General features: G+C 49.6%; 1 protein-coding gene across 1 annotated transcript; it reads left to right on the top strand.

The window, feature by feature from the left end:
• Positions 1-1,572: 1,572 nt before the first annotated feature.
• On the top strand, positions 1,573-8,731 carry ASGR1 (asialoglycoprotein receptor 1). The gene is made up of 8 exons (XM_073004662.1): positions 1,573-3,513; positions 4,687-4,803; positions 4,942-5,037; positions 5,116-5,187; positions 7,694-7,780; positions 7,867-8,018; positions 8,091-8,197; positions 8,324-8,731. The coding sequence occupies exons 1-8, from the start codon at positions 3,444-3,446 to the stop codon at positions 8,496-8,498; spliced, it is 876 nt and encodes a 291-aa protein (XP_072860763.1). The 5' UTR covers positions 1,573-3,443; the 3' UTR covers positions 8,499-8,731.
• Positions 8,732-15,062: the final 6,331 nt, after the last annotated feature.

Raw genomic sequence — 15,062 nt, 5'->3', positions numbered from 1 at the left:
GGATTTCTTGAGGCCAGGAGTTTGAGATCAGTCTGGGCAACACAGTGAGACCCTCATCTCTAAAAATAATAATAATAATAATAGAATAAATGTTATTGGCTTTGGAGGGTGTTTTTTAGCACTGATCCAAGCCCTGCCCCCTAATCAATGAGTTTGGGGAATGAGGGTTATAGAGTAGAAATCAGATTTGAAAGTCTCTTACTCCAGTATAATGTGCAAACAGAAAAATGCGCATATCATAAGTGCACAGCTTTCTGCAGTTTTGCAAGCTGAATACCACCATGGTGTAACCAGCATCCAGACCCAGGAGCTGAACTTTTCCATCATCCCCAAGCGCCTCTTGTGCTCTCGGCTAGTCACTATTTCTGCGAGGGAGGCACGGTGGTGGGCACCTGTAGTCCCAGCTACTTGGGAGGCTGAGGCAGGAGAATGGCGTGAACCCGGGAGGTGGAGCCTGGAGTGAGCCAACATTGCGCCACTGCACTCCAGCCTGGGCGACAGAGCGAGACTCCATCTCAAAAAAAAAAAAAATTTTTTTTTTTTTTTTTGAGATGCAGTGTTTCTCTCTGCGCCCACGCTGGAGTGTAGTGGCACGATCTCGGCTCACTGCAACCTCTGTCTCCCAGGTTCAAGCATTTCTCCCACTTCAGCCTCCCATGTACCTGGGACCACAGGTGCCTGCCACCATACCTGGCTAATTTTTGTATTTTTAGTAGAGACGGGATTTTGCCATGTTGGCTGGGCTGGTCTCGAACTCCTGACCCTCAGTTAATCCGCCTGGCTCGGTCTCCCAAAGTGCTGGGATTACAAGCATGAGTCACCGCACCCAACTAGGTGACCACTATTCCGACCGAAATAATGTAGGTTCATTTGCCTGAATAAGCCAGATTGTAAGTGATTATATTAGAGGATGTTTAATTAACAGCCCAACAGTCAACAAAATCATTGGCCATTGTCCCAGCACATGTAAATGACACAGTGGTTGTCAGGACACAGACAAAGGAGGGCACACACGGAGCTGTCATATTTTATGCAAGGGATGTGTTCCTGAATATCTCACATCATTGAAAATTCTCAAAATTCAAGCCTTGTTTTCTCACTGAAATAACTGTAAAGTAGGATTTGGATGACTTCACATTTGGACCTAAAGTGAGACTTATTACCTTTTTTTTTTTGAGACAAAGTCTTGCTCTTGTCACCCAGGCTGGAGTGCAATGGCGCGATCTCAGCTCACTGCAACCTCCGCCTCCCGGGTTCAAGTGATTCTCCTGCCTCAGCCTCCCGAGTAGCTAGGATTACAGGCCTGCACCTGCCTAATTTTTATATTTTTAGTAGAGACGCAGTTTCACCATGTTGGCCAGGCTGGTCTCAAACTCCTGACCTCAGGTGATCCGCCCACCTTGGCCTCCCACAGTGCTGGGATTACAGGCATGAGCCACTGTAGCCAGCTTAAACTTATTATCTTTTTTTTTTTTTTTTTTTTTTTTGAGATGGAGTCTTGCTGTCACCAGGCTGGAGTGCAGTAGCACGGTCTCGGCTCACTGCAACCTCCGCCTCCTGGGTTCAAGCGATTTTCCTGCCTCAGCCTCCCGAGTAGCTGGGATTACAGACATGCACCACCATGCCTCACTAATTTTTGTATTTTTAGTAGAGACGGGGCTTCATCATGTTGGCCAGGCTGGTCTTGAACTCCTGACCTCAGGTGATCTGCACGCCTTGGCCTCCCACAGTGCTGGGATTACAAGCGTGAGCCACTGTGCCCAGCTGAGATTATCTTTAATACTGCCTGATTTCCAAGTGAGCATAATTCAGATTCACATGGCTCTCTCTGAAGCTCCGTGGGACTGTAAGGGACCATGGTTTAGCATCTCTGGGACACTGGAGCCCAGCTGTGTCAACCGGATGGGATCCTGGTTCTGGGTGTAGTTCTGGGGCCTGAACGCAGTGCCTGGAGTCAGGCTGCTCAGGTTCTAGTCTACCCTTTGCTGCGTCCTTGCAGCATGACCCTGGCAAGCTCTTACCTTGTAGGGCCCTAGCTTTCTCATCTGTGAAATGTGATGTGCTCTGGGGATAATGAGAGAAGTTCATGAACGCAGTGACCTGAGGCACAGAGTAGCAGCGAATGGAGGTTTGTTGGCACCAGTCCCAGCGGAGGCTCCCCTGCCTCTTCCGGAACCAAACCGGCCCTCATGCTGCTTGGAAGACTTTACTCCCCAGGAGAGGGAAGCAAGTCAGGCCAGAGCTGGGAAGCCTGGGGCTCGGCCCTGCAGGAAACTGGGGCCTGCAGCTCATGTGCCAGGGTCACAGGCCTGGATTGGGCAAGAGCAGAGAACCGGTTCCTCTGATCCTGTTCAGGGATATTTGGAGACAGCAATAGTTCTGGGGAATTTAGAGGCAGGAAGCGAAACGGGGAGGGAGGGGGGATATGGCAAATCCCACCCCAGCGCCTCCTGGCCTGGCACCCCTCCCAAACGGTGCATGGAAGAGTAGGGTGACTGGCCTGTGTGGTGGCAACATGATCCTCCTCCCTGGGGAGGAGAGCAGAGGCAACCCATCCCCCACTCCCGCCCCCACACTCCCCTAAGTCCCAATCCATTTCCACCTCTGTTTACTGTCCAAAGTCCCGGGCACTGGAGATGCCACGTTTGGCGTGCTTGGACACACAGACACGCAGACACAGAGACACCGGGGCCCAGGGCCCTCCTATGGACCCTGCCCGCTCCCACCCCATCGTCCACGGCTGTCCACCCACCCCCATTCTCCAAGCTTCAGCCCCCCTCCTTAGTCCAGCATCTGCACAGCACTGAAGAACCTGGGAGTCAGACCCTGAGACCCCGAGCAAGTAAAACGGGAAGAGAGGTGGCGGGAGGCTGGTTGGGGGTGCAGGGGTGTGGAGGAAAGCCAGGCTGTGTTGGGGGGTGCTGGTGGGAAACATTAGAGGACAGATTCTGGATGTCAGGCCTGGGGGTGGATGGAGGAAAGAAGAAAGGTCTCGGCTGGGCGCGGTGGCCCACACCTGTAATCCCAGCACGTTGGGAGGCTGAGGAGGGCGGATTGCCTGAGCTCAGGAGTTCAAGACAAGCCTGGCTAACACGGTGAAACCCTGTCTCTACTAAGATACAAAAAATTAGCTGGGTGTGGTGGCGGGCGCCTGTTGTCCCAGCTACTCGGGAGGCTGAGGCAGGAGAATCGCTTGAACCTGGGAGGCAGAGGCTGCAGTGAGCCGAGATCGCCCCACTGCACTCCAGCCTGGGGACAGAGCAAGACTCTGTCTCAAAAAAAAAAAAAAAAAGAGAGAAAGAAAGAAGAAAGGTCTCCATGGAGCCGTCAATCAGATGGGAGTAAAAAGATGGGCCCCTCATTCCAGCTCTAGTCCTGGTGAGCCCCCACCTCAGCCCCAGCCTCAGCCTTGACTCAGTCCCAGCTCCAGCACCAGCCCTATCATGACCAAGGAGTATCAGGACCTGCAGCATCTGGACAATGAGGAGAGTGACCACCATCAGCTCGGAAAAGGTGATGGCCGCCTTGCCCTGCCTCTGCAAGGCAAGAATTTGGCGGTTACTCCACCCCCCAGCCACAGCTCCTACTCTTGCCCGTGAGCCTGGCTCTCTCTGCGTCTGTCTCCCTCTCCCAACACTGAGAAAAGTGTCGGAGCTGCCCCTCTCAAGAGAGGGGCAGGGTGTGGAGTTGGAGTCCCTTTCTTGGTGACAGCTGCCCAAAGCTTTCCTGTGCCTCCTGGCACTCGGGGGTGGACCCAGGGGGTGTGGGAACAGCTGGAAGTTGGAGAGGTCACTGTTGGCTTTCTATGACGAAGTCAGGCCCCTCTTCCTTTCCCCTTCCAACACCACCCAGGGAGCCCTGGTCGTGCGTGCGTGTGTGTGTGCGCGCGTGTGTGTGTGTGCGCGTGCCTGTGTGTGTCAGTGATCAGTTTGGTGAAGTGGGCAAAGGTTTCTGCGAAGGGTCTGAGGATTCTGTGACGGGGGATGAGGGATCTCTGACCTGAGGGAGAACGACACCCTCTTGCTTCAAAAGCAAATTCCCCTTGACCCATTTCTTTGTCCTCCGAGCAGGCGCTTGTTTAGGCTGGGCAAGGCTGAAGTTCTTGGGGGATGGGGTGCAGCGCGCTTTGACGGAAGGAGGGTCCGCAGCGGAGGAGAGCGGGCAGGGAGAGCCCCGGGAGGGTCCCCCACCCTCCACCTCTCAGGACACAGGGCTAACGTGTCTCTTCCCCCTGCTGGGTGGAAGGCTTGAGGGCCTGAAGGGTAGCTATTGCACGTTCTCTCCCTGCACGCAGCCAAAGACCAGCGGAATTCACGGACAGAGAAAGAAACCTCCCGCCTTTTCCCACTTTCAGGGGAAGCAGCGGCTCCGAGGCGCGGGAGGAGGGGATGGACTGAGGCTCCTGGATTGGCTGCAGTGACGCAGTCATGCCATTAGGTGTCAGCAAAAGCTCAGGGCCTCGGTGGGATGGGGCGGCTCAGCGCTTAGCCCCCCTGCCCAGCCCTCTTTTCTCCCCGATTTCCAGTTGCCTCTGGCCCTGCAGGGTCGCGCACCGCCCGCATTTTTTCATGTACGTGGTTCCTCCTAGACTACTAGGGCCGCCTTAACTTGCTCCCCTTTCAGGACCCCGGAGCTGTGCCAGGCTCCCCTCTGTCCCCGCGCTCCTGACACCCCCTCCTCTCGCAGGGCCACCTCCTCCGCAGTCCCTCCTGCGGCGCCTCTGCTCCGGCCCTCGCCTCCTCCTGCTCTCCCTGGGCCTCAGCCTCCTGCTGCTGGTGGTTGTCTGTGTGATCGGATCCCAAAGTGGGTGCCCCAGGGGTGGGCAGGGAAGGGGGCAACATTGGGGGGTGTTGACGGGGTACCGTGGCGAAGGAGTGGTGGGTGCGGTGGTGGTGGACACAGCGCTCCCATTTTGTTCTCTCTGCACCCTCTCCTGGCCAGACGCCCAGCTGCAGCAGGAGCTGCGGGGCCTGAGAGAGACGTTCAGCAACTTCACAGCGAGCACCGAGGCCCAGGTCAAGGGCTTGAGCACCCAGGGTGAGGGCGCTGAGGCGGGGCTGGGGCTGGGGCGGGGGCTGGGGGGCTGTCGGGACGCTGAGCGAGTCTCTCCCGCAGGAGGCAATGTGGGAAGAAAGATGAAGTCGCTGGAGTCCCAGCTGGAGAAACAGCAGAAGGACCTGAGTGAAGGTCAGACAGGGAGAGAGTGTGTGTGTGTGTGTGTGAGAGAGTGTGAGAGGGAGTGTGTGGATGTGTGTGAGAATGAGAGGGAGTGTGTGTGTGAGTCTGTGAGTGTGTGTGTGAGAATGAGGGGGAGTGTGGATGGGTGTGTATGAGAGCCTGTGTATGTGTGTGAGAATAAGAGGGAGTGTGTGAGAGAGTGTATGAGAGTGAGTGTGTGGATGTGTGTGAGAATGAGAGGGAGTGTGTGTGAGTCTGTGTGTGTGTGAGAATGAAAGGGAGTGTGTGTGAGACTGAGAGGGAGTGTGTGTGTGAGAATGAGAGGGAGTGTGTGTGTGAGTCTGTGACTGTGTGTGTGAGAATGAGGGGGAGTGTGGATGGGTGTGTATGAGAGCCTGTGTATGTGTGTGAGAATGGGAGTGTGTGTGTGAGAGAGTGTATGAGAGTGAGTGTATGGATGTGTGTGAGAATGAGAGGGAGTGTATGAGAGAGTGTGTGGATGTGTGTGAGAATGAGAGGGAGTGTGTGAGTCTGTGAGTGTGTGAGAGTATGAGTGTGTGGATGGGTGTGTATGAGAGCCTGTGTATGTGTGTGAGAATGAGAGGGAGTGTGTGTGTGAGAGAGTGTATGAGAGTGAGTGTATGGATGTGTGTGAGAATGAGAGGGAGTGTATGAGAGTGTGTGGATGTGTGTGAGAATGAGAGGGAGTGTGTGTGTCTGTGAGTGTGTGTGTGAGAATGAAAGGGAGTGTGTGTGAGAATGAGAGGGAGTGTGTGTGTGAGAATGAGAGGGAGTGTGTGTGTGTGAGTGTGTGTGTGAGAATGAAAGGGAGTGTGTTTGAGAATGAGAGGGAGTGTGTGTTTGAGAATGAGAGGGAGTGTGTGTGTGTATGAGTCTGTGAGTGTGAGAGAATGAGATGGTGTGTGTGTGAGTGTGAGAATGAGATGGTGTGAGTCTGTGTTGTAAGAAAGAGGGAGTGTGTGTGAAAGAGTCTGTGTGTGTGAGAATGAGAGGGAGTGTGTGTGAGTCTGTGTGAATGAGAGGGAGTGTGGATGGGTGTGTGCGAGTGAGTCTGTGTGTTTATGTGAGTGTGTATCAGTGTGTGTATGTGTGTGAGAACGTGTGTGTGTTAGTGTGTTGCGTGTGTGTGACTAAGTATATGTGTAAGTGTACGTGAGTGTAAGTATATGTGTGTGAATGTGCATGTTATGTGTATGTGCGTGTTGTGTGTAAATGTGAGTTGTGTGTGCTTGTGTGAAAGAGTATATGTGTGTTGTGTATGTGGCTGAGGGTGTGTGTGTGGTGTGTGTAGTGGGTGAGGGTGTGTTGTGTGTGTGTTGTGTGAATGTGTGTATGGTAGTGAGGGTGTGTGTGCCTGTGTGAGGGTGTGTTGTTTTGTGTGTTTGGGTGAGTGTGTGTGTGTGGGTGTGTGTGTTGTATGCGTGTGTGAGAGTGTGGGTGAAGGTGTGTGTTGAGGGTATGTAGGTTAGGGTGTGTTCTGTGTGTGTGTGAGTGTGTGTGTTGTGGGTGTTTTGTGTGTGAGTGGGTGTGTAAGGGTGTGTGGTGTGTATGTGGGTTAGGGTGTGTCTCTGTGAGGGTGTGTTTTTTGTGTGTTGTGTGTATGTGGGTTAGGGTGTGTTATGCGTGTGTTGTTTTGTGTGTTGTCTGTGTGTATGTGGGTTACGGTGTGTGTGTGAGGGCGTGTTGTGTGTGTTGTGTACGTGTGTGTTGTGTGAGTGCGTATGTGGGTTAGGGTGTGTTGTGTGGCTGTGTATGTGTGTGAGGGTGTGTTATGTGTCTGTGTTTGAGTGTGTTCTGTGTATGTGGGTTAGGGTGTGTTGTGTCTGCGTGTGTCATGTGTTTTGTGTGTTGTCTATGTGGGTTAGGGTGTGTTGTGTGTGGGTGTGTTGTGTTTGTTTTGTGGATGTTTGTGGGTTAGGGTGTGTTGTGTGTCTGTGTGTGTTGTGTGTTGTGTTTTGTGTGTTGTGTTTTGTGTGTGTCTGCGGGTTAGGGTGTGTTGTATGTGTTGTGTTTTGTGTTTCGTGTGTTGTCTGTGTGTGTATGTGGGTTAGGGCATGTTTGTGTGTGTGTGAGGGTGTGTTGTGTGTATTTGTGTGTTTTGTGTATGTGGGTTAGGGTGTGTTGTGTGTTTTGTGTATTGTCTGTGTGTATGGGGGTTAGGATGTGTTGTGTGTGTGTGTGTGTGTATGGGGGTTAGGATGTGTTGTGTGTGTGTGTGTAAGGGTGAGTTGTGTGTCTGTGTGAGTGTGTGTAAGGGTGAGTTGTGTGTGTGAGTGTGTGTAAGGGTGAGTTGTGTGTCTGTGTGAGTGTGTGTAAGGGTGTGTTGTGTGTCTGTGTGAGTGTGTGTGTATGGAGGTCTCTCAGGCCAACTCCGCTGCTGTTTGTGGCACTGCGATGGGTGTTCGGGTCCCAGCAGGAGGATGTGGGGCTGACCTCGTTTCCCTCCCCGCGGGTCCCACATCTCCTCTGGCTCCTCTCCGCCGCGTCTTCCCAGATCACTCCAGCCTGCTGCTGCACGTGAAGCAGTTCGTGTCTGACCTGCGGAGCCTGAGCTGTCAGATGGCGGCGCTCCAGGGCAATGGTGAGGAGGCCAGCCCGGCCCGCTCTCTGCCTCCCGCGCGCTCCCAGGCAGCGCCTTAGCCCCTGCGCCCGGTTTCTCCCGCTCAGGCTCAGAAAGGGCCTGCTGCCCAGTCAACTGGGTGGAGCACGAGCGCAGCTGCTACTGGTTCTCTCGCTCCGGGAAGGCCTGGGCCGACGCCGACAACTACTGCCGGCTGGAGGACGCGCACCTGGTGGTGGTCACGTCCTGGGAGGAGCAGGTGAGGACCCGGAGGGTCTGGGAGGCTGGCTGGCCTCGGGGAGAGATCACCACCCGCCTCCTCTCTCCTCAGAAATTTGTCCAGCACCACATAGGTCCCGTGAACACCTGGATGGGCCTCCACGACCAAAATGGGCCCTGGAAGTGGGTGGACGGGACGGACTACGAGACGGGCTTCAAGTGAGTGCGCGCCCTCCCTCGGCCTGGGTCCGGCCGCCTTCCCGCCTGGGGCCCTGGGCAGAGGGGTCTGGAGCGACCTGGCCGCGGGTGCGACCTCCTGGGGCCCACAGCTGGCTCTGTCCCCAGGAACTGGAGACCGGAGCAGCCGGACGACTGGTACGGCCACGGGCTCGGGGGAGGGGAGGACTGTGCCCACTTCACCGACGACGGCCGCTGGAACGACGACGTCTGCCAGAGGCCCTACCGCTGGGTCTGCGAGACAGAGCTGGACAAGGCCAGTCAGGAGCCACCTCTCCTGTAATTTATTTCTTCAATGCCTCGACCTGCCGCAGGGGTCCGGGGTTGGGAATCCGCCCATCTGGGGGCCTCTTCTGCTTTCTCGGGGATTTTCATGTAGGATTTTAAGGGAAGGGGAAGGATAGGGTGATGTTCGGAAGGTGGGGGGCTTGAAATCCGTGGCGCTTTCTGCAGTTTCCACGTTATCATTGTCAACTTTTTTTTTTTTTTTTAGAGTAAAAAGAAATATACCTAAACGTTCTATGAGTTATCTGGTTATTGGGGGTTCGGAAGCAGGAGTGGGCTGGTTGGCATTAGGAAGGCTTGGCGGGCCTTGTAGCATCATGATAACTGTGTGGGCTTTGGGCCAGAATGGCCAGACTTTATTATTTAGAGATATGTGAGTTTGGGCAAATTATTCTGTTCTCTGTGTCCCAGCTGTAAACAAGCCATCTTACTGGAGACCATCCTACTTGGAGCAATACCCCCAGGAACAGAACCACCCGAATTTTTTTTTTTTTTTTTTTTTTTTGGTGAAATAGTCGTGCTCTGTTGCCCAGGCTGGAGTGCAATGACACGATCTCAGCTCACTGTAACCTCCGCCCCCCGGGTTCAAGTGATTCTCCTGCCTCAGCCTTCCAAGTAGTTGAGATCACAGGAGTGCACCACCACACCCAGCTAATTTTTGTATTTTTAGTAGAGATGGGGTTTCACCATTTGGCCAGGCTAGTCTCGAACTCCTGACCTCAGGTGATCTGCCCGCCTCAGCTTCCCAAACTGCTGGGATTACAGGCATGAGCCACCATGCCTGGCAGAACCACCCGAATTTGTTGAGTGCCTCAACAACTTTGAATGAAACTCACTGGTGTCCTTTGCATTCATTGCAGCAAACAGAAGCAGCGTTCACAGACATGGAATTGTGAACAAAAATTGCCGAAGTATTCACCCATAAACAAGACCTCAAGTGATTCCTAAAAGGAACAATGCTCTGACCACAGTAAAATAAGGTTAGAAACGAACATGAAAGTACAGCCAAGAAGAGATCTATCAACATATAATTTTCTCACCGTCTTTTTTTGTATTACTTCCTAAGTAATTCTGAGTTTTTAAGAGAAAATCAAAATGAAAAAGTCAAGCGATTTAGAAATGAACTACAAGAGTACTGTATATGCTGAAACCGTGAGGTGGTCAAAGTAGTTATCGGGAGAAAATGTAGGTAGAGATAAGCACTTTTATTTTTTATTAATTTTCATTTTTATTTTTTATTTTTTTGAGATGAAGTTTTGCTCTTGTTGCCCAGGCTGGAGTGCAATGGCACGACCTCGTCTCACTGCAATGTCCGCCCTTCCAGTTGAAGGGATTCTTCTGCCTCAGCCTCCCAAGTAGCTGGAATTACAGGCACCTGCCACCACGCCCAACTAAGTTTTTATATTTTTAGTAGAGACGGGATTTTTACCATTTTTGTCAGGCTGGTCTCAAAGATAAACACTTTTATTAAAAGCAAGAAAGGCTGACTTGAAATATGCTGTTTCAACTCAGGAAACTTGAAACAAAATAAGATAAATCCCCTAAAGTAGAAGAAAAGAACTTACAAAATTATAAGCAGAAATAATGAACTAGAAAAAATGTACATATGGTCAATAAAAGTAAAATTTGATGCTTAAAAAAGGCAAATAAGGCCGGGCGTGGTGGCTCACACTTGTAATCCCAGCACTTTGAGAGGCCGAGATGGGCGGATTGCCTGAGGTCAGGAGTTCATGACCAGTCTGACCAACATGGTGAAACTCCATCTCTACTAAAAATACAAAAAAATTAGCCGGGTGTGGTGGTGGGTGCCTGTAATCCCAGCTACTCAGGAGGCTGAGGCAGGAGAATTGCTTGAACTAGGAAGGTGGAGGTTGCAGTGAGCCAAGATTGTGCCACTGCACTCCAGCCTGGGCAACAAAGCAAGATACTGTCTCAAAAAAAAAAAAAAAAAAAAAAAAAAAAAAAAAGGCAAATAAACTAAATATGAAGGAGAAAAAAAGGAGACACAGACATAACTTTAGAAAGGAGAAAGATTACATAAGTAGAGACATAGGGGATATAATTACATAACACTTCCCGATTTAAAACAGTAAAGCAAATACAGTGTTTTTCCTGCCATTATTGTAATTTTTAGGCAAATCTCTTAGAAGCCGGGTTATAACTTTCAAACTTATAAGCAGGAAAAAACGAAGAAAAAATATTAAAGGAACAGAATAAAGGAGAAAAAAACTCAGAAGAGATAGATAAGAAAAAACACAAAAGGTTGGTTATGAATCCACGTATGTTGCTGATTTTATTAAATGCAAAATACCAAGTTATCTTGTTAAAAGACAAAAAAACTTTCCAGACAGACTACAAAATAAAATCCAACTATATGCCCAAGAACCACATCTGAAACAGGCTGGAAGCAAAATGATGAAAGACACATTGGTCAAATTCCAACCAAATGACTATCATATGAAGCACACTTTATTTTATTTTTATTTATTATTATTATTTTTTTGAGATGGACTCTCTGTTGCCCAGGCATGATCTCGGCTCACTGCAACCTCTGCCTCCCGGGTTCAAGCAATTATCTGCCTCAGCCTGCCGAGTAGCTGGGATTACAGGCGCCTGCCACCACGCCTGGTTAATTTTTGTATTTTTAGTAGAGACGGGGTTTCACCATTTTGGCCAGGCTGGTCTTGAACTCTTGATCTCATGATCCACCCACCTCGGCCTCCCTGAGTGCTGGGATTACAGGCGTGAGCCACCGCACCCAGCCATGAAGTACACTTTATGACAAAAAGTTTTATTAGAGATCAAGAGGATTGGCCGGGCGCGGTGGCTCACGCCTGTAATCCCAGCACTTTGGGAGGCTGAGGCGGGTGGATCACAAGGTCAGGAGATCGAGACCATCCTGGCTAACACGGTGAAACCCTGTCTCTACTAAAAAAAATACAAAAAATTAGCCGGGCGTGGTGGTGGGCACCTGTAGTCCCAGCTACTCGGAGGCAGAGGCAGGAGAATGGCGTAAACCCGGGAGGTGGAGCTTGCAGTGAGCCGAGATTGCGCCACTGCACTCCAGCCTGGGCGACAAAATGAGACTCCGTCTCAAAAAAAAAAAAAAAAAAAAAAAAAAAAAGAGAGATAAAGAGGATCACTTCCTAATGATAAAAAGTTCAATTCAACAGGAAGATACACCAGTATTAAATATGCATGCACTGAATAACATAGCCACAAAAATATGTGAAACAAAAATTTTAGGGGTATAAGAAAACCGACAAGTTTACATTCATAATAGATTATAAAATATCTCTCTCAGTAATTGATAGATCAAGCAGACAAAACAATAAGGACAAAGATGTTTTGAATCCCAGATTGAACTATTATGATCTAATGGACACATTTAGTACACTGTACTCATCAAATACAAAATACCCCCCCTTTTTTTTTTTGAGATAGGGGTCTTGCTATGTGGCCCAGGCAGGTCTCAAACTCCTGGGCTCAAGCGATTCTCCTGCTTTAGCCTCCCAAACAGCTGGAATTATAGCCATAAGCCCCCATACCCAGTGGAATACCTGTTCTTTTCAAGTATACTCAGACATTCTCAAAAAATTTAGCAAATACTGGGCCATTAATCAAGCTCTAACAATTTCCAAATGGAGGCTTTTCATTATAATGACCAGGAATGTAAAATTCTATTTTTTTTTAAATTGAGACAGAGTCTTGCTCTGCTGCCCAGGTTGGAGTGCAGTGGTGTGATCTCAGCTCACTGCAACTTCTGCCTCCCAGATTCAAGCAATTCTTGTGCCTCAGCCTTCCGAGTAGCTGGGATTACAGGGGCACACCCTCATGCCCGGCCAATTATCATTATTATTATTATTTTTTGAGATGAAGTCTCACACTGTTGCCTGGGTTGATGTGCAGTGGTGCAATCTCTGCTTGCTGCAACCTTTGCCTCCCGGGTTCAAGCTATTCTCCTGCCTCAGCCTCCCAAGTAGCTAGGATTACAGGCACCCACCACCACGCCTGGCTAATTTTTTATATTTTTAATAGAGACAGGGTTTCACTATGTTGGCCAGGCTGGTCTATTGCAGGATCTGGCCAGCAACCCACAGTGCAACGGAACTCTTTCATTGTTCCCAAATGGATTGGCAGGTCGAGACACACACAAGATAGTGAAAGCTGTGTCCAGGGAGTCACTGCCTTCTGGTCCTGTGATGCCGCAAATGCACTGGATATACCAGTATTTGTTATTAAGTTTAGTGAGGGCAGGGGTAGGTTGGTGAGGGATTTAGGGTCATTTGATTATGAGGTGAGATGGTCACATGGGGATGAAGTAATTCTTTAACATAACATCTGTATGCAGAAGTACAGTATACAGAGAAAATAACTTACAATATAGTGTGTGTGTCAGTAATTTCTAACAGAGCCTTAAAACAGAAACACAGTCTATCCCTAACCTATGATGAGCAAGATATTAATCAGCAATAACAGATGCAGCAAAAGCTGGTTGCAAACAATCAATAGAAACAGGACGTGAAGCTAGACAACCGGTTAGACCAAAAATTCTCAGGAGTATGCCTTAATGCTAGAGACCTAGAAGAGCTGTGGCAAGATAAGGGCGTTTATAACCCTATCTTATGAATATGAACAGGCGCCCCTCACGCGTCCGTTTATAGGCTCTACACAAGGGTCGCATTCCATTCCCAGAGCTATGAACATCTGCTTTTCTGGAATAGGAATCTTGGTGATGTGAAACCTCCCTGACTGCGCGTCCATTCATAGGCTCTCTGCAGGGGGAAGCACATCACGCACTGTTGGCTCATTCTGGCAGCCCAACCTGGCATTGTCTTTACACAATCCTGCATGCAATTTTGTATTTACAGTAATCAGGAGCATTTCATCTTTATTCTGTAGCAGTAGTTTCAGGGAATCTCCCTACATTGGTCTTGAACTCCTGACATTGTGATCCACCCGCCTCGGCCTCCCAAAGTGCTGGGATTACAGGCGTGAGCCACTGTGCCCGGCCAATTTTTGTGTTTTTAGTAGAGATGGGGTTTTGCCATGTTGGCCAAGCTGGTCTCAAACTCCTGGCCTCAAGTGCTCCGCCTGCTTGGATCTACATTCAAGTGTTGGGATTACAGGCACGAGCCACCACGCCCGGCCTAAAATTATTTTATCAGATATTAGCCTATCAAATCAAATGCAGCATTAAAAAAGAGAACATGGCCAGGCGTGGTGGCTCACACCTGTAATCCCAGCACTTTGGGAGGCTGAGGCAGTCGGATCACGAGGTCAGGAGATGAAGACCATCCTGGCTAACATGGTGAAACCAACTCTCTACTAAAAATACAAAAAAAAATAAAAAATAAAAAAAAATAGCTGAGTGTGGTGGTGGGCGCCTGTAATCCCAGCTACTTGGGAGGCTGAGGCAGGAGAATGGCGTGACCCCTGGCGGCGGAGCTTGCAGTGAGCCAAGATCGCGCCACTGCTCTCCAGCCTGGGCGACAGAGCCAGACTCGTTTCAAAAAACAAACAAACAAACAAAAATAAAAAAATAAAAAAGATAACTTGTTCAAGTAGTATATATGCCAAGAATTCAAAGATGGTTTAACATAAGAAAAATCTGTTAATGTTAATATAGTAGATTTAGGGAGTACAGAAAAACAGATTAAAGGTGTACACAAGAAAACAATTACACAATGCAGAAAAAACACTCAGCAAAAGTTCAGCTGTGATTTATGATGAAATCTTTCTGGACTCTAGCTGTTTCCACCTTGTTGCTCCATCGTTGCAACCTATGGCTTCCATCACGTGTTCCAGGATTTTTGCCCGTCCTGTCATGACACATTCCATGGAGTGCAATGGCAAAATCTCAGCTCACTGTAACCTCTACCTCCCAGGTTCAAGCAGTTCTCATGCCTCAGCCTCCTAAGTAGCTGGGATTACAGTCGTGCGCCACTATGCCCAGCAAATTTTTTGTATTTTTTTTTCGTAGAGACAGGGTTTTACCATGTTGGCCAGACTGTTCTCGAACTCCTGGCCTCAGGTGATCTTCCCATCTCAGCCTCCCGAAGTGTTGGGATTACAGGTGTGAGCCACTGCACCTGGCCAGCTTTTTTTTTTTTTTTTTTTTTTTTTTTTTTTTGGCGACAGGGTCTGGCTCTGTCACCCAGGTTGGAGTGCAGTGGCATGATCTTGACTCACTGCAGGCTCTGGATCTTGACTCACTGCAGCTTCTGTCTTTCAGGCTCAAGTGATCCTCTTGCCTCAGCCTCCCAAATAGCTGGGATTACAGGTACAAGTCACCATACCCTGCTAATTTTTGTATACTTTGTAGAGACAAGGTTTCACCATGTTGCTCTTGCTGGTCTTGAACTCCTGTGCTCAAGTGATCTACCCGCCTTTGCCTCCAAAGTGCTGGGTTACAGGCCTGAACCATGGATCCTGGCCTGTAAATAGAGTTTTATTGGAACACAGCCATGCTTGTTTGTTTATATGTCATTTATGACTGCTTTTGTGCAGCAACAGCAGAATTGCGTAGTTATGATAAAGACTGTATGACTTGGTAAGCCTA

The sequence above is a fragment of the Chlorocebus sabaeus genome, chromosome 16, assembly GCF_047675955.1.
Source record: "Chlorocebus sabaeus isolate Y175 chromosome 16, mChlSab1.0.hap1, whole genome shotgun sequence".
In the NCBI taxonomy this organism is placed as follows: Eukaryota; Metazoa; Chordata; class Mammalia; order Primates; family Cercopithecidae; genus Chlorocebus; species Chlorocebus sabaeus.
The sequence above is the reverse complement of the archived record's forward strand: the minus strand, read 5'-3'. Positions and strand labels throughout refer to the sequence as shown.

What these genes read in the sequence shown, in the direction of transcription:
- ASGR1 (XM_073004662.1), top strand. Translation starts at nt 3,444, where the DNA reads ATGACCAAGGAGTATCAGGACCTGCAGCATCTGGACAATGAGGAGAGT. An exon ending in GGCGGCGCTCCAGGGCAATG is followed by an intron (nt 7,781 to 7,866) that starts GTGAGGAGGCCA and finishes TCTCCCGCTCAG; the next exon opens with GCTCAGAAAGGGCCTGCTGC. An exon ending in GACTACGAGACGGGCTTCAA is followed by an intron (nt 8,198 to 8,323) that starts GTGAGTGCGCGC and finishes CTCTGTCCCCAG; the next exon opens with GAACTGGAGACCGGAGCAGC.